This window comes from Saccoglossus kowalevskii, chromosome 18, assembly GCF_978046115.1.
Source record: "Saccoglossus kowalevskii chromosome 18, keSacKowa6.1, whole genome shotgun sequence".
Classification (NCBI taxonomy): Eukaryota; Metazoa; Hemichordata; class Enteropneusta; family Harrimaniidae; genus Saccoglossus; species Saccoglossus kowalevskii.
The window spans coordinates 29,946,091-29,973,433 of record NC_140658.1 but is presented as its reverse complement, the minus strand read 5'-3'; the positions used below and the strand labels follow the sequence as shown (position 1 = coordinate 29,973,433).

Here is a 27,343-nt window from a genome sequence, read left to right as displayed (position 1 = left end):
ATTAATGGATTCTTCTATTATTGACAAGTGTTTTCGTCTATATATGGTTTTGTCAGTGTTATCATTATCGAAGCAGAATTCATGGTTGTTTCATGGTTTGCCTTTGGTGACCGTTACAACATCTACGTGTTCATTTCACAAAATTGTTTTTAAATCCATTTGTTTTATGCCAAAACACCGCGTTACACTACAAACAAATACATATAGCTTTCAAGCGTTTATTTTCATAATAATTATTATAATAATACACGTAATACGTAATGCAATGTGAAGAAATATCATTGAAGTTTGGATGAGTATACATGTTCGCTACGTCATTGTGATCAATATCTGATGTATATCGATATATCGATAGTATCGCAACATTATGTCCTCTTGCGTCACTTGATGGTTAAAGGGGCACCTTGCAGTTAAGATTAATTTTAGAAAAAAATTACTTTCTGGATTAAAATAACAATGGATAACAAAAGATAGATTAACATTGTAAACAACATAAACAATAGTGTCCCATGATTCTTTGGTGCAATCCATGGGATTGAGCGGTTCCCCTTTAAGGTTAGCGGGAAATATTACACTTTGACAGGCGAGAATGCGTCTCGATTTTCTAGTGTTTTAGATACAGTTTTGTCACAAACTAATTGTTAATACGCACTCGTGACATATAGAAGTTGACGTCATTACATTCATGTGATTATCACCTACTACTGACTGGAACTGACTCCATGAGGGATATAGTAGTTGTGTGTTAGTTATACATTCTTATGAAAAAATCTGAAAATGCAATTAATTTTATAGTAAAAAATGATGATGATGAATACACGATCACATGATTAGTGTGATATATATGATATATGTTATTAGAGATAAAAAAAACTAACGTCAAGTTACAAGTATAAAATGTTCATCTGCTTAAATACCTTGGAAAGATATATTTTTTAAACTGAAATTTATACTTTGAAAATCAATAGTAACTTCTGAATAGTAGTTTTGTGTAGTGTAGTGTAGTGTAGTGTAGTGTAGTGTAGTGTAGTGTAGTGTAGTGTAGTGTAGTGTAGTGTAGTGTAGTGTAGTGTAGTGTAGTGCAGTGCAGTGCAGTGCAGTGCAGTGCAGTGCAGTGCAGTGTAGTGTAGTGTAGTGTAGTGTAGTGTAGTGTAGTGTAGTGTAGTGTAGTGTAGTGTAGTGCGCACACATTTTTTTCCGTCAGCGTATACTAAACAAAATAGTTCAAATCTGGTTATGCATATCCGGGAATGAGCCGAAATTGGTACACAGTATTACATGTTTAGACGCGCTGTATACGTCAGTGGTGCGCGTATCGTCATTCCGTCAAATATTTCCAATATAGATCATTTGTGTTTTAGTCCATGTACGTCATTCATCATTTTATTTATTCGAATTAGTAGCTTTAGTACCATGGTTCTTTAAATAATGTGCTTAGTCACTATATGTTTGATTTTAAATTTCATAAAAAAAATTAGTGGCTTGGAACAGTTATGCATACACAATAAAACCTCAAACGCTCTATTTACAATGACTACCGTTTCACACAATCGAGTATTTTGTCAATTTTGCCACCATGTTTATCGTACTTCATTTCAAAATCTTCTTGGCTTCGTCCGTGAAGAGAGATCGGCTTCAATTTATCAGTAAAAAATGCAAATATTTCTTCCTTAGTGCATCCCATTTCCCGCAGCATCCAGTACGTGACGTCAACTAAACTACAATCAGTGTCTTCTAATGACGAATAAAATATGAATAAGTTAGTTTTAAAAATGAAGTACGCTGTGAAAACAACTAATGATACGTTTTTTATATGAATGCGAATATTGCAGCAAGGGAGTTTTTTCTATATGGTCGTGTTTTTTTCTTGAGTGGATATACGCCCTCAACGGTTTTGTCTTATTTTCTTATCTTCGAAATTGGTTTCACTCTGTGACTATTTTAACAGTACATGCTTATATACTCTTTCCTCGTATTACTACCTTCCTGTAAATGATGCATAGGGAAACGTGTGTGGCATTTTATAATGATCAGTATCTAGCTGATGACATATATCGGTACAATGTGCACAAATTGAATACCATAGGATGTTGTAAAAAAGGCTGCCTTACCTGTATTTTGTGGAGTATCACACTGTGTAGGAAGAAGGTCTGTGTAGTCGTCGGAGTCATCTACCGTTGAATAAACAAAATACAACATGTTACGAAAAAGGGAATTATATGGCCTGGTAAAATTGATATTGTTATTTTTTGTGTAGTTAATTGTTAATTCATAGACCGTGGGGAATACGGATGTGAAACGTCTAACAATTCACAGAGACAAACAGGACATATATGTGCTCCCCGGTAGAAACTCTTTTTTCAATATTAGGGAGATGTTTAGGTCCCCTTTAAAGGTAATGTTGGGTTAAGGCCATCCTATTAAGGGTGTGCTAATTGGTCACACATCTATATTTCATAAAAGAACTAAAAGTTATCCCACTAACCCGTGAAGGTGGGACTGAGAAAATGACGGATTTATCATTACGGGGTCGCGTCATTCACTTAGTATTGAATGTTGTAAACATATAGAAATTTGAAATGTGGAACCTTGCACCCGCTCCACTTTAGACAAAAAGTAGACGTTTAACACCTCCACCCAAACCTCATAATATAGTATTAAAATGTGGAATTGCGAACTCTGAATAAAAAACAGCAAATAATAAGCCTGTCAATGTCAATTTCAATGTCACAAGAAGTGAGATTTACCTGACAATGATCCGTTTGCAGCTGACGCTCCTTCTCTGTTATTTTCGTGATATGACGTACTTCGTCCGAAGGATCTCCAAGGAAGCCAACTTCTTCTGTTTCTCGCTGTGAAAACAAAACAAAATGTGATATATTGCTCATTTCATCCATATACATGATACTTCAAACTTCTCATTTACAATCTTTCAATTAATATATAGATTATACATTGTTTAATTTATTAAATGAACACAATGCGCGTAAACCTATTACAATATTCACAATACTCAAACCTAGAAGAAAAACCTAGGTAATATTGTGTTTGTGTGCATTTAATTAAATAATGTTAGTGCAAAAATCAAGTCAAGATGCGGCTCTCCGTGCATCATTTGCACCGCACGAGGTACCCAACCCACAATGCATTGCTCTAGTTCTTCACAAAATGGCGCATAATAGGATGAAACTTGCCACATAAAATCAACTCAACTCAACTCCTTAAAGATAACCGTGTCCGGTGTATTCCCATATTAAAACTGGACTCTGAAATACACATTTCTAAATAAATAGAGTGGTTGGATTATTAATGATAAGAAACTGCATATCACAATGTCTCGCCTAGAAATATTGCGATGTTTGTTTGCAAGAATTAACTGAGTAAACATATAGCTTGATTTTATCCTATTTCTTTAGAGTATAATTGAGCTTGTTGATGTTTACGATATGATTACACGCATATATTTAATAAATGAATACACTTATTAACTTCCTAACTATTATTATTTATATATATTTACACATAATTGTAGTATAAATCACATTTTAAATACTTTGAGATATCACGTACCCGTGTTTCCATTACTCACAGACAGGTTCTGTACTTCGCCTAATGATGTACTTCTTGGGATCTGTGGGTGGACACAACTCGCTGGCCTCTGTTTTTTATCACCTGCAACGTAGAAAACTCGTTTTGTTTAGCGTCTTCGTACATGAAGGAAAATTAAATACAACTATTTTAATTAATAAGTAAGCCACACACATTGTAAATAGGCGCAATGTATATAAAGACTCTCCCTACCTTTACTTTTAGGTTTAACAATTTGCCAGAAACTTTTCATTGTTCCTCCTTTCTCGGTATTGTTTTTTGCTGTAAAAGTGAAAACGTAACGTACTCTATTTTAGTAACTAACACCAAACACTTATATAGTAACTAACACCAAACACTTATATAGTAACTAACACCAAACACTTATATAGTAACTAACAACAAACACTTATATATAGTAACTAACACTCAACACTTATATAGTAACTAACACCAAACACTTATATAGTAACTAACACTAAACACTTATATAGTAACTAACACTAAACACTTATATAGTAACTAACACCAAACACTTATATAGTAACTAACACTAAACACTTATATATTAACTAACACCAAACACTTATATCGTAACTAACACCAAACACTTATATCGTAACTAACACCAAACACTTATATCGTAACTAACACCAAACACTTATATAGTAACTAACACCAAACACTTATAACTAACACCAAACACTTATATAGTAACTAACACCAAACACTTATATAGTAACTAACACCAAACACTTATATAGTAACTAACACTAAACACTTATATAGTAACTAACACTAAACACTTATATAGTAACTAACACTAAACACTTATATATAGTAACTAACACTAAACACTTATATATAGTAACTAACACCAAACACTTATATAGTAACTAACACTAAACACTTATATAGTAACTAACACTAAACACTTATGTAGTAACTAACACCAAACACTTATGTAGTAACTAACACCAAACACTTACATAGTAACTAACACTAAACACTTATATAGTAACTAACACAAAACACTTATATAGTAACTAACACCAAACACTTGTATAGTAACTAACACAAAACACTTATATATTAACTAACACCAAACACTTATATCGTAACTAACACCAAACACTTATATCGTAACTAACACCAAACACTTATATCGTAACTAACACCAAACACTTATATAGTAACTAACACCAATCACTTATAACTAACACCAAACACTTATATAGTAACTAACACCAAACACTTATATAGTAACTAACACCAAACACTTATATAGTAAGTAACACTAAACACTTATATAGTAACTAACACTAAACACTTATATAGTAACTAACACCAAACACTTATATAGTAACTAACACTAAACACTTATATATTAACTAACACCAAACACTTATATCGTAACTAACACCAAACACTTATATAATAACTAACACCAAACACTTATATAGTAACTAACACCAAACACTTATATATAGTAACTAACACCAAACACTTATATAGTAACCAACACCAAACACTTATATAGTAACCAACACCAGACACTTATATAGTAACCAACACCAGACACTTATATAGTAACTAACACTAAACACTTATATAGTAACTAACACTAAACACTTATATAGTAACTAACACCAAACACTTATATAGTAACTAACACCAAACACTTATATAGTAACCAACACCAGACACTTATATAGTAACCAACACCAGACACTTATATAGTAACTAACACTAAACACTTATATAGTAACTAACACTAAACACTTATATAGTAACTAACACTAAACACTTATATAGTAACTAACACCAAACACTTATATAGTAACTAACACCAAACACTTATATAGTAACCAACACCAGACACTTATATAGTAACCAACACCAGACACTTATATAGTAACTAACACTAAACACTTATATAGTAACTAACACTAAACACTTATATAGTAACTAACACCAAACACTTATATAGTAACTAACACCAAACACTTATATAGTAACCAACACCAGACACTTATATAGTAACTAACACTAAACACTTATATAATAACTAACACCAAACACTTATATAGTAACTAACACCAAACACTTATATAGTAACCAACACCAAACACTTATATAGTAACCAACACCAGACACTTATATAGTAACCAACACCAGACACTTATATAGTAACTAACACTAAACACTTATATAGTAACTAACACTAAACACTTATATAGTAACTAACACCAAACACTTATATAGTAACTAACACCAAACACTTATATAGTAACCAACACCAGACACTTATATAGTAACCAACACCAGACACTTATATAGTAACTAACACTAAACACTTATATAGTAACTAACACTAAACACTTATATAGTAACTAACACCAAACACTTATATAGTAACTAACACCAAACACTTATATAGTAACCAACACCAGACACTTATATAGTAACTAACACTAAACACTTATATAATAACTAACACCAAACACTTATATAGTAACTAACACCAAACACTTATATAGTAACCAACACCAGACACTTATATTGTAACCAACACCAGACACTTATATAATAACTAACACTAAACACTTATATAGTAACTAACACTAAACACTTATATAGTAACTAACACCAAACACTTATATAGTAAGTAACACTAAACACTTATATAGTAACTAACACTAAACACTTATATAGTAACTAACACCAAACACTTATATAGTAACTAACACTAAACACTTATATATTAACTAACACCAAACACTTATATCGTAACTAACACCAAACACTTATATAGTAACTAACACCAAACACTTATATAGTAACTAACACAAAACACTTATATAGTAACTAACACCAAACACTTATATAGTAACTAACACAAAACACTTATATATTAACTAACACCAAACACTTATATCGTAACTAACACCAAACACTTATATCGTAACTAACACCAAACACTTATATCGTAACTAACACCAAACACTTATATAGTAACTAACACCAATCACTTATAACTAACACCAAACACTTATATAGTAACTAACACCAAACACTTATATAGTAACTAACACCAAACACTTATATATTAACTAACACCAAACACTTATATCGTAACTAACACCAAACACTTATATCGTAACTAACACCAAACACTTATATCGTAACTAACACCAAACACTTATATAGTAACTAACACCAAACACTTATAACTAACACCAAACACTTATATAGTAACTAACACCAAACACTTATATAGTAACTAACACCAAACACTTATATAGTAACTAACACCAAACACTTATATAGTAACTAACACTAAACACTTACATAGTAACTAACACCAAACACTTATATAGTAACTAACACCAAACACTTATATAGTAACTAACACCAATCACTTATATAGTAACTAACACTAAACACTTATATAGTAACTAACACCAAACACTTATATAGTAACTAACACTAAACACTTATGTAGTAACTAGCACTAAACACTTATATAGTAACTAACACCAAACACTTATATAGTAACTAACACCAAACACTTATATAGTAACTAACACCAAACACTTATATAGTAACTAACACCAAACACTTATAACTAACACCAAACACTTATATAGTAACTAACACCAAACACTTATATAGTAACTAACACCAAACACTTATATAGTAACTAACACCAAACACTTATATAGTAACTAACACTAAACACTTACATAGTAACTAACACCAAACACTTATATAGTAACTAACACCAAACACTTATATAGTAACTAACACCAATCACTTATATAGTAACTAACACTAAACACTTATATAGTAACTAACACCAAACACTTATATAGTAACTAACACTAAACACTTATGTAGTAACTAGCACTAAACACTTATATAGTAACTAACACCAAACACTTATATAGTAACTAACACCAAACACTTATATAGTAACTAACACCAAACACTTATATAGTAACTAACACAAAACACTTATATATTAACTAACACCAAACACTTATATCGTAACTAACACCAAACACTTATATCGTAACTAACACCAAACACTTATATCGTAACTAACACCAAACACTTATATAGTAACTAACACCAATCACTTATAACTAACACCAAACACTTATATAGTAACTAACACCAAACACTTATATAGTAACTAACACCAAACACTTATATATTAACTAACACCAAACACTTATATCGTAACTAACACCAAACACTTATATCGTAACTAACACCAAACACTTATATCGTAACTAACACCAAACACTTATATAGTAACTAACACCAAACACTTATAACTAACACCAAACACTTATATAGTAACTAACACCAAACACTTATATAGTAACTAACACCAAACACTTATATAGTAACTAACACCAAACACTTATATAGTAACTAACACTAAACACTTACATAGTAACTAACACCAAACACTTATATAGTAACTAACACCAAACACTTATATAGTAACTAACACCAATCACTTATATAGTAACTAACACTAAACACTTATATAGTAACTAACACCAAACACTTATATAGTAACTAACACTAAACACTTATGTAGTAACTAGCACTAAACACTTATATAGTAACTAACACCAAACACTTATATAGTAACTAACACCAAACACTTATATAGTAACTAACACCAAACACTTATATAGTAACTAACACCAAACACTTATATAGTAACTAACACCAAACACTTATATAGTAACTAACACTAAACACTTATATAGTAACTAACACTAAACACTTATATAGTAACTAACACTAAACACTTATATAGTAACTAACACTAAACACTTATATATAGTAACTAACACTAAACACTTATATATAGTAACTAACACTAAACACTTATATATAGTAACTAACACTAAACACTTATATATAGTAACTAACACTAAACACTTATATAGTAACTAACACCAAACACTTAGATAGTAACTAACACCAAACACTTAGATAGTAACTAACACCAAACACTTATATAGTAACTAACACCAAACACTTATATAGTAACTAACACCAAACACTTATATAGTAACTAACACCAAACACTTATATAGTAACTAACACTAAACACTTATATAGTAACTAACACCAAACACTTATATAGTAACTAACACCAAACACTTATATAGTAACTAACACTAAACACTTATATAGTAACTAACACCAAACACTTATATAGTAACTAACACTAAACACTTGTATAGTAACTAACACCAAACACTTGTATAGTAACTAACACCAAACACTTATATAGTAACTAACACTAAACACTTATATAGTAACTAACACTAAACACTTATATATAGTAACTAACACTAAACACTTATATAGTAACTAACACCAAACACTTATATAATAACTAACATTAAACACTTATATAGTAACTAACACTAAACACTTATATAGTAACTAACACCAAACTCTTATATAGTAACTAACACTAAACACGTGTATAGTAACTAACACCAAACACTTGTATAGTAACTAACACCAAACACTTGTATAATAACTAACACCAAACACTTATATAGTAACTAACACCAAACACTTATATAGTAACTAACACCAAACACTTATATAGTAACTAACACCAAACACTTATATAGTAACTAACACCAAACACATGACAAAACAGGTCCATGATTACTCGGTATAACTATCGGCCACGATTGACTGATGAGCTGCATCTTTATTTTTTGCATTTTATGATCCAGGTAATACTGAGACAAACCACTTTGAAATAAATTACATGTCGGTATGTCACGTGACATGGAAAGCATTTATGCTAATAGCATGCAAATAGCTGATATATACATCTTTTATCGATCTGAAATTTAATTTCGTTTAATACAACCTAACAGTTTATCGCACTGGTATTATTTTATAGATTAAAAATAAATTGAGAAAAAATTGGGAAAGTCACTCAGCTGACGTGCCTTTAATGTGTCGGCTCAAATAATATTGCCGAAATTAAATACTTGTAAAATTATACACGAGTAAGTGGTAATGCAATTATTAATTATTAAAGTCACACCATCAAATGTCGAGATTGTGAAATGTGAATTTAAGCAACATCCTATTCAATATATAATATTTTTTAAAGCTGACACTTTTAATCCAGGGATATTATAATGTATATAATAAAAGCTGTATTGTATGTGTCAAAAAAGTAAAATTGCACATGTACTTACTATCCACTACTGTCTTGTCGGGCACTGGTGACATATATATGTTTTCGTTTTGCTGGGGTGGGTCTTGTGGTGGAGGTATGGGTGGCGCTTGTGCAGTGACGAGATACATAATGTCATTTTTAATACGACCAACTTGCTCTTTATTCAGTGTCTGTAAAGAAGGCGACACGCTATGCGGCTTTTTAGTGACAGTAACATCTAATTCTCTGACAATCAATTCTGTAAATTCTGGGATTGCGAAACACGGAGAGTCGTTATCCGGGTATTTGCTGACAGCTATTAACGAGTAATCAAATTTATCACCTAATGTTATAGGAGTTTTAGCAGTAAGCACACTCATGGCCTCACAGTCGCTCGTGATTTTCGACGGGCGTACCAAAAGCGGGGTTCCAAACAGGTGGGTAATTTCATTGATGGTATGTTCTGTTTCGTTCCCCTCGTCTAGCACTACTTCTTTGAACATGCACCGGGCGTACAATGGTATCTTGACGACCGATGCCTGACGGTCAGGTTGGTATTTGTGACACAGCAACACATCCCGTTCTTCGTTCTCTCCGCTTAGCGTTACGCGTAACATATTTGTAGGTTTAAGTATGTCCCCCGTGGCAACTGAATACAAATCAATATTTTCTGACCTGTAACGTTCAGTGGCCTGCACGTATTTATTCTTTGCTCCGATCCACATATCCTCAGCTGTTTCAAAGACTGCCGGCACACGCTCGAACCCTCCCTTGTAGGAACAAGGTATCATTATATCCTGGTTTGTGTCGGTTGTAGCCAAAACTGCTTCGAATCGCTGCACGCGATGGATTACCAGTTTCGAGCCAGGTTCGATTCCCGGAATCGCGCCTTTATTGTCGTTTGTCACTTGTACGACCATGGGTAGGTTCGCCGACGACGTATGAATGAGCTTGTGTATGTTCACACCCGGATTGAAGTCATTTATTTTCACATCACTTTGCTGGACGTGTATATCCAGACTAACCGGTATCAACGACGGCTTGTCCTTCGAGCCACGTATTGCAACTTCCACTACATCGATTTTATCTAGATAGAACGGACCGACGTGGTTTGCCGGCAGCCCTGGGAACGGCTCAGCTATGTTACACCCTCTCATCATAGTAGTCTTAACCTTTTGTGGAAGACGATCATATATGTCGTTTACCGTTACATAATGTTTTTCCCACCTCAGTTTAAATTGTCCGAAAGTACCGAGAGGGATTTTTATTTTATTTCCGTCCTTCAACTGTATGCATTCTAACGTCGTCTCACTTGTTGGGGACACGTTGGTTTTCAGGATCTTTAACCCGGTCCCTGCCTCAATGGTTACCTCACCTATTTTAAAAGCTACAGTAGGTGTGATGTACAGAGGTAGCGGTCTCTTGAATAGTTGATCCACCACCTTGCATCTGAACGTATCAGAAGACATCGGGACAACTTCTAATTCTCCGTTAAAGTCGCGTGGGATCGTTACAGGCTCCTCATTCCGTTGCACAACTTCGCCAGCCGCTCCATCTATTTTACATGTTCTTACAACAATGATCGAATCCTTTCTGATCAATTTCAGGACTTGGCCTTCAGAGAAATCGTACTTTGTGGAAGTAGCGTAGTGACCACCCGTAACTGTGACTATTTTTTCTAGTTTGTGTGTATCTACAAACTTCTTTAATGTCATTGACCCCTTAACGATTCTGGTAGCTGGTACCCAGGATGCCATCGTACACATTTAGTTCGGTAGAACTTTTTATAATTCAATCTGAAATAGAACAAAATAAAGAGCATCAGAAGTAAGGTAAATCTTTACTGTACCGTAAATTACCGAAATGAGGCTGTTCACGCGACGCCCAACTAACACTAACTTCCGTTGAATATATGCCCGTAGCTTTATGCAATATTGTATCGAGAGACAAGGTATTTGATTTCGACGTATGCAGCTGGAGGTGGCGCTGAGTAATTATGACATTATGTGCTTGCGGCGTTTCATAATAAATGCTTTCTCTTTTGTACTTAACCTTCTAAAGGTTATTGGCATATTGTGTACGCACTGTGCGCATAGTATAGTTTAATTACTATGTATATGTAAATTGTACATGGGTTCAAGTGTTTTAATAAAAAATGTTGTTAAAAACGGTTGTAAATAGCATTTTTGAGCTACAGTTTTTGATCGTTGTTTTCGGCGTATATGGAAATCAATATATGGTTTTCATGTTATGCAAGACAACGAACGCTGAAAATCACACAGATTGTACATATATACTGCTTATTTACTACAGTGTGATTGCGCTAAATGGCGCCTCCCGTTTTAAGCTGTTTCTAAGCGTGCAAACTGTCTTATTGGTTTTCATATACCACGATTTTTCACAATTAGGCGTCGCGTGACCTACGAGTCAGGTCACTTTAGAGATGGTGATGTAAACACGGCTGTTGGATACGTTCCTGTTATCTTCCCAAAAATTCTGTTTCTTTCTTGAATATTGGCGATATTATTTTTCTGCCACGTGAATATATTTATTAACTTAGTGTAGTTTAGTAAGTTTAGTAGTGTAGACATACGACAGGGATGGTAGATCTGCGGTTCTCATAACAACGGTGATTATAGAGTGACGATGTCGTACTCGTTAATAACAATGCCTAAACCTCCGACCCCAAATGGATATAATAGAAAAGTTTGCCATAGCTTTCCATCAGGACAAAAAAAACGAAGCGGAAAGTGCAGAAGGGTTCTCGATGATTTAAATAATACCTAAAAAAGACCAGTAAAGCTGCACATACTGGAAAGAAGGGCGCCCTCATGTGCCTTTCCTCCTCTGACCTATAGAGTTAGGTATCAAACAAGTAAATGTGTACGATGTTGACTTCAGTCATACTTCCTGTATATATATATATATATATAATTAAAAGCAGGGGCGGATCTAGGATTCTGGAATAGGCGGGGCCGATAGGTTGGCCGAAGGCCAAGTTTGCGAGCGCCGATGGCACGAAGCACTATTGGTTGTTAAAAATAGGGGGCCGCGGCCCCCTCTAAATCCGCTTATGCCTTTTCACCTATGAAGGTGGCTTACGTCAATGAGTGTTGGAAGTAGCGAAACTGGGTTGCAGAAATATGTCTGCTTGGCGGAAACACATATAAACATGTCAGTCTATTGATATTCGGTAAAATTGAATCTTATTATTGTCCAGTCGATTAGTACACCCACAAAGTAAAATATCACGCGTGCAAGTTTACGTCACACCCAGAACGGTATGCGCGTGTATGCGAAACGTCGTATTTTCGACTTCCGGGAAAGTGGTCTATATGCACGAAATGACGGGATGTGGGATCATGATTGCCAAAAAGGGAGTACTTGTTAAATACAATTTACGGTAACATGGTACGAGTGGCGAGTAGACGCCTGAGTGGTGAGTAGACACCGGAGTGGCGAGTAGACGCCTGAGTGGTGAGTAGACACCTGAGTGGCAAGTAGACGCCTGAGTGGCGAGTAGACGCCTGAGTGGCGAGTAGACGCCTGAGTGGCGAGTAGACGCCACCGATACCTGAATAAGCCTAAAGCACCATCTCACATATGTCTTATTCTAAATATTTCAGAACTCCAATGAAAAAAATAATGATATATAAGATAAGATAATTCTTTATTACAACCATAATGAAAGAATTTCAATTTAGGTAAATACACATATAATAAAGGTATAACAAACTATTCTAAAAAACTAAACTATATTTATCATAAAAATACAGTAAAGAAATATTACTGGTACTTAAAGATAAAAATTAAAATATTACATCTTCATGAGTTTTTGTTTAAAATTGATAATATTGTTTTCTTGTCATATATGATGTTTTTATGTATTTAATTAATTCTTTTATCAATGGTCTGTTCTCAGCATTTAAAATGTAAACAAGTTTTTCTGTGTTATTTGCTTGTACACAATTTTCAATTGATTCTGAAAATTGTGTGTATATAATCTTATTCCGACCTCAATGATTACATGATGTGAAAAAGTGTAGCTCATCTTCAGTAGTATTACATTTTGCATATTTTCTATCTTCAATTTTTAATTTTGGTTTTTAGTGTCTTCCAGATTTAATGACTAATTTATGTTCACTTAGTCTTAGTCTAGAAAGAAGGCTTGTCTCTATTGAATTATTGCCAAATGTAATTTGTGTGTTCCCATGTTTTTGCCCAATTTTGGTGAAAATCATTATTTTTGGTATTTAATTGCAGACCCCATTTATTTGTATATTGATGCAATGTGACAAGTGTTTTTTTGTAAATCGTTTTATGCTAATTATGTCAATACAAATAACAGTAAGCAGAAAACAGTGAGGTAATAGTCTGACTATTTAATTCAGGAGTGCTGTTTGTGCATTTATTTATCTCCCGACTAAGTCATTGATAAATAAATTAAATAGTGTTGGACTTAGTAGACATCCCTGTTTCACACCATCCTGATTGTCAAATTTGATGTTACTTTGTTACCAAATTTCACCTGAAAATCCATATTCCTGTACATATGTCTTATGACATTATAAATTTTACCACATACATTATTTTGTTGTAACTTAAGGAACAGTCCATGCCTCCAAACTGTGTCAAAACATTTGCTTAAGTCAATGAAGCAAGAGTATAGTTTTTTGACTGATATTTTTCTATCAATGTGTGCAGTGTTATTACATGGTCTGTTGTTTTGTGCTTTTCCCTAAAGCCAGCTTGATTTTTATGAATTAAGTTGTTATCTTTTAAATATTGTGTTAGTCTTTTGTTAATTAACATTGTGGTCAACTTTCCGATCAAGCTACTAGTTGAAATACCCCTGTAATTATTTAGATTGTGAATATTTTCTTTTTTGTGTATTGGTGTAATTGTGCTAGTATTCCAACAGTTTGTGTATTGGTGTAATTGTGCTAGTATTCCAACAGTTTGTGTATTGGTGTAATTGTGCTAGTATTCCAACAGTTTGTGTATTGGTGTAATTGTGCTAGTATTCCAACAGTTTGTGTATTGGTGTAATTGTGCTAGTATTCCAACAGTTTGTGTATTGGTGTAATTGTGCTAGTATTCCAACAGTTTGTGTATTGGTGTAATTGTGCTAGTATTCCAACAGTTTGTGTATTGGTGCAATTGTGCTAGTATTCCAACAGTTTGTGTATTGGTGTAATTGTGCTAGTATTCCAACAGTTTGTGTATTGGTGTAATTGTGCTAGTATTCCAACAGTTTGTGTATTGGTGTAATTGTGCTAGTATTCCAACAGTTTGTGTATTGGTGTAATTGTGCTAGTATTCCAACAGTTTGTGTATTGGTGTAATTGTGCTAGTATTCCAACAGTTTGGGTATTCCCCACTATCTAATATGGTGTTAAACATTTTCAGGGGTTGCTGTATTTTAGCATTTCGAATGGTATTCTATCAAGTCCTGTTGCTTTTTTGGATCTTTTTCAATGCTTGAACTATTTCGTCATATGTTATTGTTTTATTTATCATATTATTCACTCTGTTATTTTTTTATATAAACCTCTTTTTGTCGCTCTAAAAGATAAATTATTGTTTTTACTTATATAATCATTGACCCATTCTTAATATGGATTGAATTGGAAGGTTAATTTGCTCACAACAAATCCAAATCGTGTCTTGAAACACGTGTATACTAGACAATATCGCTGTTTGCTAGTGGAGAACGTGTATGCAAAGGTAGACGTGTCTAGGGCGAGCCATTTTTAAAATAAAGGACGGTGGATTGCCAACAAAACGCGCTGCACTATGTAGGATGGTGTAACGCACTTAATTTTTAACACACACAATTTTATTTACTTACCGTGACGTACATTTATGTGAAAGGGATTGTGCGAGGTGACTGAAATTATCATGATGGACACAAACGAACTCGCGGTTACCGGTTATTTTAACATAGGAAAATAGGTTTCTGTGGAACCCAGTCCCTCGCTCAGTCTGCGTGCACGAATTGAACTTTCTTTATAACACGCTCGAATAATTACACCCAGTGAGTAGGACGATATCACGTATTGTACATAGTTATTTATGTTCTACTCACGTCACTGATTCTAAAATATTCAGTTGCAACGTAACTCTATTGAATTTGCCTTGTTTTAACAAAGGAATACACACATGCACACTCAATAGTCAGTAGTTATTAACCCTCCAAAATACCTAAAAGTGTAAGCACCAATTTGATAGCTGTACCAGTGTTTTAGTTACACTACTGCCCTAAGGCTAATTATCGCCCACAATTGTCCCACATAGTTCGATCCCATCATTTTTATATTATATTATATTTATACGGAAAACCATGCCTATACATATACAAACTATATAACTGATTCACTGCTTCGCTTTGAAAGCTTCTACGTGCTAATGCGCATATCGATTCTTTATAACGTATGAGGTATTTAGAGTCAGTAAATACAGTTTATTTATTAGGTTTTCAGTATAAAAGGTCACACACCGGCATGAACTCTGATCCCAGGTGTCAACCAAAAGAAGCATTCCAGGCCCCCTGACTTTAAAGTTCAAGGCTAGTATACAGAATAAAAGTATGTGTTTGCATTACGTATCATTTAAAAATACAGTGGTAATAACTCGTTGTGTTCAATATGGGTCCCATGCGACGAATACAACAATGTGTAAAATGATGTTCATACGAAATGTTATTACCGTGGTGGTAGTTAATCCTACACATTCTCTGACGATAGGAAATCATTTAAAAATCAACTTCAATGTAATTATGTTCAGATAAGTTGTCTAACTGACCTTTTTCACGGCGATGTCATTGTACATTTTAATGGACATTGTCCTTTTATGCCAACCCGGAAACACTCAAACGGCGATAATAATTTATGTAAAGTCGACTAACATGAGATAACTCTACTCTATGAGAAGGATTTATATATATTATTGACTTGCAATACGAATATACAGTGATCATACTAAACCACAAAACGCATGTTTGACAGAAAACTAAAATGGGGTCAGTTGAACAATATTACGCCATTTTGAACATTCTACCCAAAGAGAGAAATGCCTGCCTTCAGTAACCCACACTGGCTTTTATGATAGTCGATAAATTACTTACAATTATATTTGCGCTGTGTCTATGCTCCCCTTTGCTTAGCTGGACTATGAGGAAGATGTTTACTTTCACCTTTCTTGTCTTGAATAACTATTGACACTATTTACATTCAGATTAGGTATTGTATCACGTGGGTAAGTATTATGGCAGAGGCACACCCACACTGACATTACCTGGTTTGGAATGTCTATTTAGACATGTTTTTTTAAATTTCGTAACAAATTTATAGATTGTTGAATGAATTAAAAGTTACGTAGTTATATCGCAGCAAAACTCGCTAAGTGTTGATTGACTTGAAACACTCGTACAATTGTGTCAGCTTTATTTGGTGGACGTCCCTGGAACTAAATTGATGAGTCATTTCTGGGTATTGTGACCGTCTTATACTTACAACTAGACCGACGTATCGCCGCTTTGCTATCGAACAATATTATATCAAACTTATGTACAGTTATACAAAAACGAAGCTAACGATATACCATTCCAAACAATATAGATAATATAGAATATACGCGTTATGTTTTCTTAGTAAATCTACAATTTTTCTTTATCAATTTATATATGTAGTACACATAGTTTAATTTTGTATTATATCTATATAATTATTCATTTGGTAGATAATATCCATTTTTATGTACATTTGAGATGTAGTCACTAAATTATCATTTTTTTGAAACTCATATACAAACTATTAGTACCCTTGATTGGAAGCCGCCTTTAAAATTTCAATTCCTGGACTACAAACATGACTTAGGCATGTCTCAATATTTTGTTGTCGTGTGTAAGTTAATGAACATTATTTTAATCGAAATAAACGTTATAAACCTAGATAGAAGTCCATGGTAGGTGTAGTTCATGCTAACATGTATATTAATTAGCATTAGTATAATTGAACATATAAATCTAGATAGAAGTCCATGGTAGGTGTAGTTCATGCTAACATGTATATTAATTAGCATTAGTATAATTGAACATATAAACCTAGATAGGTATCATATACAGCTGATTATAAAAACGAAAATAAAAATAATAATACAAATAATTCCTGTCATATTTATTGGACTGGGAAGCTTTTAAGCTAAATGAAAACTACAGAATTAATGAAAACACAAAATCCTTCCAAAATACACAAGTGTTAACTAAAGCGATGTTTCAATGCGAAATATAGAGATTTGTTGTGTACAAGAGGTTGTGTTCAGGGGACTTTGACTCGCTTGGCTGATAACACTTACACGTAGAGAAACCAGATTCGACCCAAAGGAATACACAGTAATTCATTACAGATAGCCTAGCTTTGTTCATCCAAATAATCAGCTGAGGTAATGCCCCGCTGCCTCCTTCTCTCCTCTCTCCTTCTCTCCTTACAAACTCTAAGGCGTGGCGAACTGAACATGCGATCAGCCAATCGCTGCAGCCATTGGCATGATTCCGTGATTACCAGGAATGTGTTTCACGGTTAAAGCATTGCGAAATTGCTACTGAATACATTTAGTAAACAATCTGTGTATAATGTTTCTGTAATATTTGTTTTGAATGCCTACCTTAAACATGCAAGTTGTTGGTCCCAAACAATACTGCAACCTCGTGTGAACCAAATGTGCTTACGTGATGTCAATATGTTAATAAGTTTGATCAAAGCCACTTTAAAGTGGCTACCCCTGCCTGAGTAAACAAACACCCCACATCACAAAAACGAATAAACAGGCAATTTGATCGTGTAGGTGCGTCACTTTCCTAATAATCATACTATTTCAGATCTTGGTAGTCACAGGCCTTACGAAGGTTGATCGTCAGGTCAAATAGAAACATCTCAGAAGCTCATATATATGAAGGAATAGGCAGATTGAGCAAAACGAAAAAAAAATATTTATATTATTTAGGGTCTTCGCTGCCTTCGCTGGATCAGTGTTAGCAAACGCACAACAAAACACCTCCCCGTTCGATGGCGTTATTTAATTGATGTGCTAGCATGAAATAAGGCATGAAGCACAATGGTCGTACACTGGCTATGCAAACAATATCGGTATCTCAAGCACCAGGTCTTTTGAACACAGTAATTTGTAGGCTTGCATTGCCATCATAAAATAAAGTCTGTCCAATTTAACAATTTATCACCGTCAATAATTGTGTGTTGTTATTTTGTAATCGTGTCTCACACTCTATGGCTGTATGTTGTGCTCGGTTTAATGAGAGAGTGTATTGACAAGCGTAAACGACCTCTCTGACCTATTGGTGTTGTTAAATTGAGACCTAGAATTTCCGGGTTCAATAACATATAAAATAGGGTTAAGGTAAATTTCTTTTATAATCAGGTTTTAGAGCGTATATTTATCATCACAGTAAATTTATTATCACAGTAATTTAACGTGTTTGAGCTAACAAGAAAAAAATATGTTAAAGTAGCTACCAGTCTCCCCTATATGTCATTGACCTTTAATAAATGTTTTCGTGGTCGCCCATCTGAGTCCCGTTGATCAGTGTCTTGAATTGTTACAGTGCGAGGAATGTCGTGATACGACGGATCGCAAAATTAATTAGAATTGTCATTATTACTTTAAAGGCAAAAGTCAATAATACATTTTCATCTGTAGCCTAACTCCACAGTAATGGTCTACAAAGTTATGGCCCATTAAGTCAAGTGACGTCACGATAATTTATAGCTAGAAAAGCAAAGATAAGTATAACAAGTTATATAACCAAAAAGTAAATAACTTTTATTAGCTGCTGGTTCAGAAATGTGGACTTTGGAATTCTTGCAGTAAGTGCGTGCACAGTAAATTTGTTGTTACTACCACCAAAGTGACCATATGTGATTTTGTGAACGTTCAACTCCTAATGTCGTACATGTAAAATATATATAAAACAATTGTGATCTGAAAATATGATATTAGTGTGTCAATTTCACAATTTACCTCACAAAATATCTTCGACGTGGATCTTACAATACATAAGTAAAAAGATGTAATTTCATCTGTGAAAAAAAAGCTCGGTCTTATTATTAACTGAATTAATCGGAGACTAATAAATTAATGTAAAATGTTATAAATGACTGATACATATTCGGCTCAAAATAATTTGTCAATAGTTCATACATGTGGCTGCATTATTACTTTTAAAAACAAGTATTCATAAATGAACATATAGTTAATAATTAACAGTACGTTCTGTGTCAACAATGACTTGTAAAGGGGTGAATACCATTATTTGTAATTTCTTGGATGTCTATTTCTGATCTCAAACTTTGATCATACTGTGTTAAAATACGAAAACAAGCAGCCTCCCAGCTGTGATAGATCCGCTGTTGGCAAAGCACATTTCAATTATATAATTGAAGATATCATTAGAAAATTAACACATTTTAGAGAGATCTACCTGTGGTACTTATAATATCAAATCAATCAGACTTACCAAAAATGACCAAAATATTCACTAAAATTAAATTTAAAATTTTAGAATTTAAAATATCATCACGCAATTAACAAATCTGAGAGAGGTCTACCTATAGTACCTATATGTGTAATATCAAAGCAATCGGTCTTGCGGTTTTTAACAAGAAGTCGAAAATATCATTTTTACCATAATTGACAAAAAGTTTCATCTAAATTTGAGAATTCACGATATTATCAAGAAATGAATAGATCTGAAAGAGATCTACCTGTTCATGTAATCATCAAAGATATATTTGTAAACTGTCATTTGAGGGACATTTTTGAGTAGAAATATGGCAGACGTATTAATATCCCTAACCCTAATAATCGAATGCTCTATTGTGTTGGTTTATGGACAAGAACATGTATACACGTATCGTTGAGCAATGAAAGAAACTTGAAATGATTATATTATATCATTTATGAGTATTGTTTATTATTGTGTTGAATACATTAGTTTCCACCATAGTACATGCATTGCTTTATTTTTCTCTTTACATAAATACTCCAGTAAACAAAACTAAAACAGCCTAGCAATGTGTGTATACTAAAGCTCTAACAAGTACTACAATGGTCTCTAAAATACATCATAGATTGTCTGTAAAAGATATCAAATAAAGGTTTGATACAAGAGATTTTTCAAAAATCTACTTTTGTGTCAAATTCCAAATTCATTAAAAGTAATAATATTGCCACTAATAACAAATGAAATAGAAATAATTTTATACTTTATTAACCTGTAAGAACCTACCTAAATCAAGCGTGTCCCGCCGTTTTTGAAAGAAATTTCATATTTATCTCCATTTTGAACAATTCTGGCAAAATAGACATTACTTAAACAGCTGATGGTGTTTTCCTTAAAAAAAACATTATCTCATTGCAAAATTGCACCAAATTGTTATGTAACCCTGTGTGTTGTGTGACGAGAACTACACACTAAAAACATATTTTAGTTTGGAACCGAATTTGCTACAGGGATAAAAATGGTAAGAATAAATAAATGCAAAATACTATCACAACATACAATAGAATCGTCAATGTAATATACATCGAGTAGTTCCATCTTACAGATGTACAAATAGTAAAATATATCTGTTTTCAAATTGATGACGTCAGTAATCAGTTTATACATCGTGTTCATTCTATAATATATATTACGATATTCTCTTCTTTAAGTAGTCTTGAATATTATCAACTTTATGACCATCTCTTTCGTATTTCATTTCCAGGTCGTTTTGACTACGCGAACGAATTGTGATTGGCTGAAGGTTGTTGATGAAAAACGTGTAAATATCTTCTTTATTACATCCCAGTTTACGCAGCATCCAGTACGTGACGTCGATCATATCATATGTATCGGAACTATTCACTGTAATTATTCAAAATGAAAATTGAATTTATGTAACTATGTATATTTCCTGTGTTCACATCCATACATTATTTAGAAAACGAATCGACATGAAATTGGTTCGTTTGGTCGAAAGTGGTCACTAGTATTGTGTGTCCCGACTGCAAAGAAGAAAGCAGGGAGCTGAATATTTTCATGTATCGATGCAAATTTACGATAAGCCTTGATGGAATTAAAAATATTTCTCTTTCTTAAGAGGAGCAACGGATGTGTGACAAGTTTATCAAATGAAAACAGTAATGGACCTGTTCCTTGGATTCCAGGCAGCCAAATAAATAAATAAATAAATAAATAAATAAATAAATAAATAAATAAATAAATAAATAAATAAATAAATAAATAAATAAATAAAGTGATACAGGTAGAATTGAACAAGATAGTACTCTTACTTTGCAATATTGTCGGGTTTGCAGGATCAACCTCTGTATATCCTTCAACAGAATCGTCATCACTTGCAGTATCTGCAGCTTAGGAATTAAATCAAATGGAGAGTAAACATATAATTAATTAGTTTTGTCTTGGTATTTCGACAAGTAGGACGGTGGAACATTTCAATTCATTGTGCCCGGCGCTACGTAATCATTTATGTATTTAAATACATGTCCCGTATTGTACGACTGTAGTAACAATATAAAGTCGCTAGTTGTGGTAAATCATCTCAATACTAGACCGGTCATACGTTGTTTGTACAAAATGTTATTTACCTGCTGTAGTTTCCTTGTCATCTTTCACATTGTCTGGCTCACCTTCTGATTTCTGTTTTCGGATTCCAAATATTTGTAATAAATTCTTGACTGAGACAATACTTTTTCTTTTATCTGTTGCAATTTCAAAAATGACATATACTTTTCTATTATTATAGTTATTACATTGCATATGCAAATAATCTAGGTCGAATATCAATATTTCGTCTCACATGTTGTCTGTGTTTTATTTATTTCTATGAAAAGCTGCCAAATAATAAACACACGTGACTTTTAGTAGCATTTTCCATATAGCACAGTGAAAACGCATTCCAATGTATGACACAAGAACAATTCATACTTTACCTTTAGATGTATCTTTTCCCATAGAATGCCTACGGGTGGTGTCCGACGCTGCTCGATTTTCGTTTACCATCGTAGCCCGACGTGGTATAGATAGATTAGGTATCCCTGCGAAACAAAGCAATCAATCACAGTTACTAGTATATTATTCTAAAGAATAAAAAAATACCTAATTACTACATAGCATAGCATAATAACTGCTGATAAATGTGTACAGAATGTGTTGACAGCAATAAGGGAATAAAATTACCGTTATCCAAACCACTGGAATTCTCTTAAATCGAGATTCTTACAAATATTCACTTCTTTAAGACGAATTTTAATTTGTTAGAATTTTCTTTTACGTTATCGTAATTGCTATCGACTGATACTGTCATTTTGCATTGTGTGTAGTTATCTAGTTGATTGATTGATCTATTGATTGATTGATTGGTTGGTTGATTCATTCATTCATTCATTCATTCATTCAATCATTCATTCATTCATTCAATCGCACATCACATCGCATCAGTCCGAAATTGATTTAAAAACTGGTGAATAAACTTACGTCGACGTCCCAGCGTAGAAATTGCTAAATCGTCACTATTACTATTTGTTGGGCTGGTAGCCGGCATGCCTCTCGGGGGTCGTGGAGGTGGAACTGCGTCCAAGTCAGAGTACATTATGATTTCATTGCGTATATATTGACTTTGATCTTGCGTCAATAAACGTAGACGAGGAACGAAAGCATTCGGCGTCTGTAAGGCCGGCTTTCTATCCAATCTCCTGACAAACAAATTTACAAACTCTGGGATTTCAAAATAAGTAGAATCGTTGTGTTGGTGTCTACGGGCGATTAATGCCGAAAACTCGAAAGTGGTTTCTAATGTCATGGTGGTATTGGTATCTATGACAACTACAGCTTGGCAATCATTTGTTATCTTCGTTGGCTGTATGAGCAAAGGAGTTGAAAATTTATCAATAATATCTCTGATCGAACTGTTATCTTCATTTTCGGGTTCTTCGTCATCTTCGAACATCTCTTTAAAGTCACAGCGGGCATACATAGGTATTTGAATCTTTGTTGTCATTAAGTGATCTGACCGGTATTTGTCGCATAGCAACACATCTCTCGGCTCAATTTCCTCGTGCAGTGTCCGGCGAAGTATGTTTGAAGCTCTGAGTATGTCCCCTGGGACTACGGAATTCAAATCAATATTATCGGGTCTGTAACGCTTAGTAGCAAGAACGAATTTAAGTTTCGCGCCACGCCACAAATCCTCGGCTGTTTCATAAACTTTGGGTACGCGTTCAAATTGTCCTCTATAGCAAAGTGGAACTAAAAGATCTTGTGCCTTATCAGTATTGCACAACACTGCTCTGATTTTCTCCTTGCGACAAATTTCAATCATCGCCCCATTCTTGATTCCGGAAATTATTCCATCATTGTCGTCGGCGACTTTTACAACCATTGGCAGAGTAGAAGAGGCTGCTTTGACCAGTGTGTGTATGTTCTCTCCAGGAGCGATATCACATTCTCTGACTTGTATATCCAAATTGACTGGAATCAAAAAAGGCTTTTCATTTGAGTCTTGCACTGCAACCTCTACCATGTCTATTACATCTAAATAGAACGGATGATCGGGTAGTCCGGGAAACGACTCCGTGAAAATGCATGTGGCACCTCTTAGATTAACAGGCTTAATCTTCTGTGGAAGACGGTCATAAATTTCGTCTACTTTGAAAGCACCTTTCTCCCATCGCAGTTTAAAGTTGCCTAAGGTAGCTCCTGGTATTTGAAATGTCATTTCGTCCTTGAGTTGAGTGCATTCTAACGTGACTTCATTTGTCGGCGAAACGTTTTTCTTGATAACCTTAAGTCGGCTTCCTGCATCAATATTGACACCTTTTATTTGAAATGGCGTCGTGGGAGTTATATATAGGGGTAGTGGTCTTGTCAATAGTTGATCCACCACCCTGCAATTGAATGACTCAGGGCGGTCTGGTACAACTTCTAACTCTCCCTGAAAATTTCGTGGAATTGTGATAATGCTATCTTCATATGTAACCAATTCGCCAGGCATACCATTGGTCTTACAAAATTTCACAATAATGACCGTCTTAGTTCTGATCAACTTCAAAACCTGACCCTGAGAAATGTCTAATTTTATGTCAGACCAATACGTGCCGGACGTGACTTCTACGTTCTTCCCTCTTTCATGTTTTCTCATGAAGTCTTTGAGAGACATGGACTTTACTTTGTTCATGGTTATTATTCCACGCTTCGTTTTTGACTAGTTGACAGTAGTTTGCACAGTTTCTCTGGAGATGTATAAAACCAAATATACATAATTAGAGTGGTTAGAACAAATTACACTCCAGTTAAAAAACACTAGTCTGCAAGGGCGGTTAAAAACGAGTTGAGAGCGTTTTTATGGAAACAATAGTCACCCATAACACAGAGCACTAGTACGTGAAAGGGCTTGTAGGTCATAATGACGTATGTCTGTTGACCTTTTGTCCTTACGCTAAACGAGGAAGTATATCACGTGACTGAGGCGTGTTGATTCACGAACTCGATCGGACTACGAAGTAAAAAAACAACAAATGAAACTTAACTCAAATACAGCACATTTTATTTGTGTCAGTCTATGTCCCTTATATCCCGGTTGGCCAATGATAGAGCCAGCGAACTATCATTATGTAAAGCTTGTTTATCATATATTTAAAACTCTGATCGGATTATTCCTAAAATACAAAACACGATTTTTCTTCCCTTCTCCGATATCGTATGCCACAATTACCACTGTGGCACGGCGAGATGCATTTACAATTATTTTTTTTCAAATTTTGTAAACCGGGCAATAATGACACATGGAAATGTTATGTAGCATTTCATATATTTATGATAATATCGAACAATGTAAGCTAGATTACTAGCTGATCACATATTTAAAACAATGTCTATTATATCAAGTCATTGGGCCAGATTGTGTCTTATTACATTCTATACATAAAGGAATTGTCAGGAAAATCATACTTCACACACATTGCATGTAATTAGAACTTCCTAAAGGGCAGTGGTTGTCGAGCCGCGCATGTGCGACATTTTTGTTGATAAACATTGATTTTCCCTCAATCCGATGTGCTCTTCTAATGGCAATACGAGTACGAGTTTTGACCTGGGCGCGACATGCACTAATAACTGCCGGTGAAAGTGTGACGTCATAGACAATACCTGTGTTGGCGCGAGTTGCTGGCAATGTAGTTTTAAAGCGAGTAACTGACCTCATGAAAAAAATGATACATTGTTGAAGCAAGCGACATCTTGGATTCGAGCATATGTGAATACATTGTCACGCTACTGAATGAGTGGGTAGCACGATTTAGTTCATTATGTTGTGTACATTGTCCTTCTATACAAAACAAATAGAGTTATGTAAAGCACGTACACTGTGACGACAGACAACCCGACAACCCGTAACAGGACTGAAAAAACACCTAAAATTCTCCGTTGTATTCGTCAAAATACTAACGTTCACGTCCTCGTAGGAGTACTTTAACTACCAGCAGTCTTGACATATGTAATTCGGAAGGTGACCTTTCGTGACTGTCGTTGATACAAAGCAACCCCAAAGATGACATCATAATAATTTCAACGAAAGTGTAATTGATTGGCTCAATAGCCTCCGAGGTAGAGACACATGGATAACCATTTGACCTGCGTTTGACAATCTAACTGTCACAGAAGTGTATATGCAACGAAACGAACCATGACATCAGCTGAATACAGAGTAAATTCCGAGTAGTTACGTTTACGATAGATCCTCTCCGCTATCAAGCAATTTACAAAGACGCAAAGTGACGTGGTAGATGAAAACATGTTCAATTTGTACTTACCGTGACGTAATAATATAGTGCAAGGTGTAAGGATACGATAAGAGCAATGACTGTTGAAGGTCAATACTGAGAGTCGGTATATAACCAGCGATCCGCAAGACAAAACATGGCGGTAATTTAGTGCGTTCTTGTACCACTTATACTAAGATTTGAATAATGTGACCCCCTACTCAAATCTAAGTGGTATGTAAATGTGTGTGGTGGGTAGGTAGTTTAGTAGTACGCCACCTTCTCTGTAAGTGTTGCACTCTCTGTGTCGTTTGCGCCATTCATGCGCAATGAATAATTCGAAAAAGCTAATATTAGACATATAGTAGTGGAGGAAAGTATCCAGTCGTGTTGATCCAATGAAGACAGTATTATTTCTATAGTTTAACATAATTTATTGACCATTGATTTTATTAATTTTGTTCGCATGATAATAACACAAAGGTCATTTCAGTGAGGTGCCATTGTTGACTGATTCAGGTCATTCGGTGATTAACGACCAACAAAACCTAGATACGTTGTTTTAGGACAAGACTGTAGGTGACTTTTAATCGGCTGGTTGGAGTCAGTGTTTTAGCGTAGTTTGATTTTCAACGAAATATTAGTTCACTCAGAAGGACTCCATAACGCTTCACTAAATGTTACCGATTATACAAACTGAAC

The 27,343-nt window shown here is 34.2% G+C and overlaps 2 protein-coding genes across 4 annotated transcripts; both read right to left on the bottom strand.

The window, feature by feature from the left end:
- Positions 1 to 204: 204 nt before the first annotated feature.
- LOC144357173 (protein THEMIS-like) lies at positions 205 to 17,017 on the bottom strand. The gene is made up of 7 exons (XM_085493108.1): positions 16,935 to 17,017; positions 9,849 to 11,604; positions 3,802 to 3,870; positions 3,571 to 3,672; positions 2,748 to 2,852; positions 2,112 to 2,171; positions 205 to 1,734 (listed from the first exon to the last, which is right to left on the bottom strand). Exons 2-7 carry the CDS (start codon positions 11,572 to 11,574, stop codon positions 1,535 to 1,537), a joined length of 2,262 nt encoding a protein of 753 aa, XP_085349234.1. The 5' UTR covers positions 11,575 to 11,604; positions 16,935 to 17,017; the 3' UTR covers positions 205 to 1,534.
- A 3,748-nt stretch (positions 17,018 to 20,765) lies between these two features.
- Positions 20,766 to 26,938, bottom strand: LOC144357176 (protein THEMIS-like). Of its 3 annotated transcripts, none has more exons than XM_078011619.2 (6): positions 26,693 to 26,938; positions 23,361 to 25,114; positions 22,817 to 22,921; positions 22,472 to 22,585; positions 22,157 to 22,234; positions 20,766 to 21,728 (listed from the first exon to the last, which is right to left on the bottom strand). In XM_078011619.2, exons 2-6 carry the CDS (start codon positions 25,057 to 25,059, stop codon positions 21,514 to 21,516), a joined length of 2,211 nt encoding a protein of 736 aa, XP_077867745.2. In that variant the 5' UTR covers positions 25,060 to 25,114; positions 26,693 to 26,938; the 3' UTR covers positions 20,766 to 21,513. The 3 variants fall into 3 exon arrangements, with proteins under 3 accessions (XP_077867745.2, XP_085349027.1, XP_085349026.1); XM_085492901.1 differs by having other exon boundaries at positions 22,157 to 22,228; XM_085492900.1 differs by lacking the exon at positions 26,693 to 26,938 and adding an exon at positions 26,329 to 26,632.
- Positions 26,939 to 27,343: the final 405 nt, after the last annotated feature.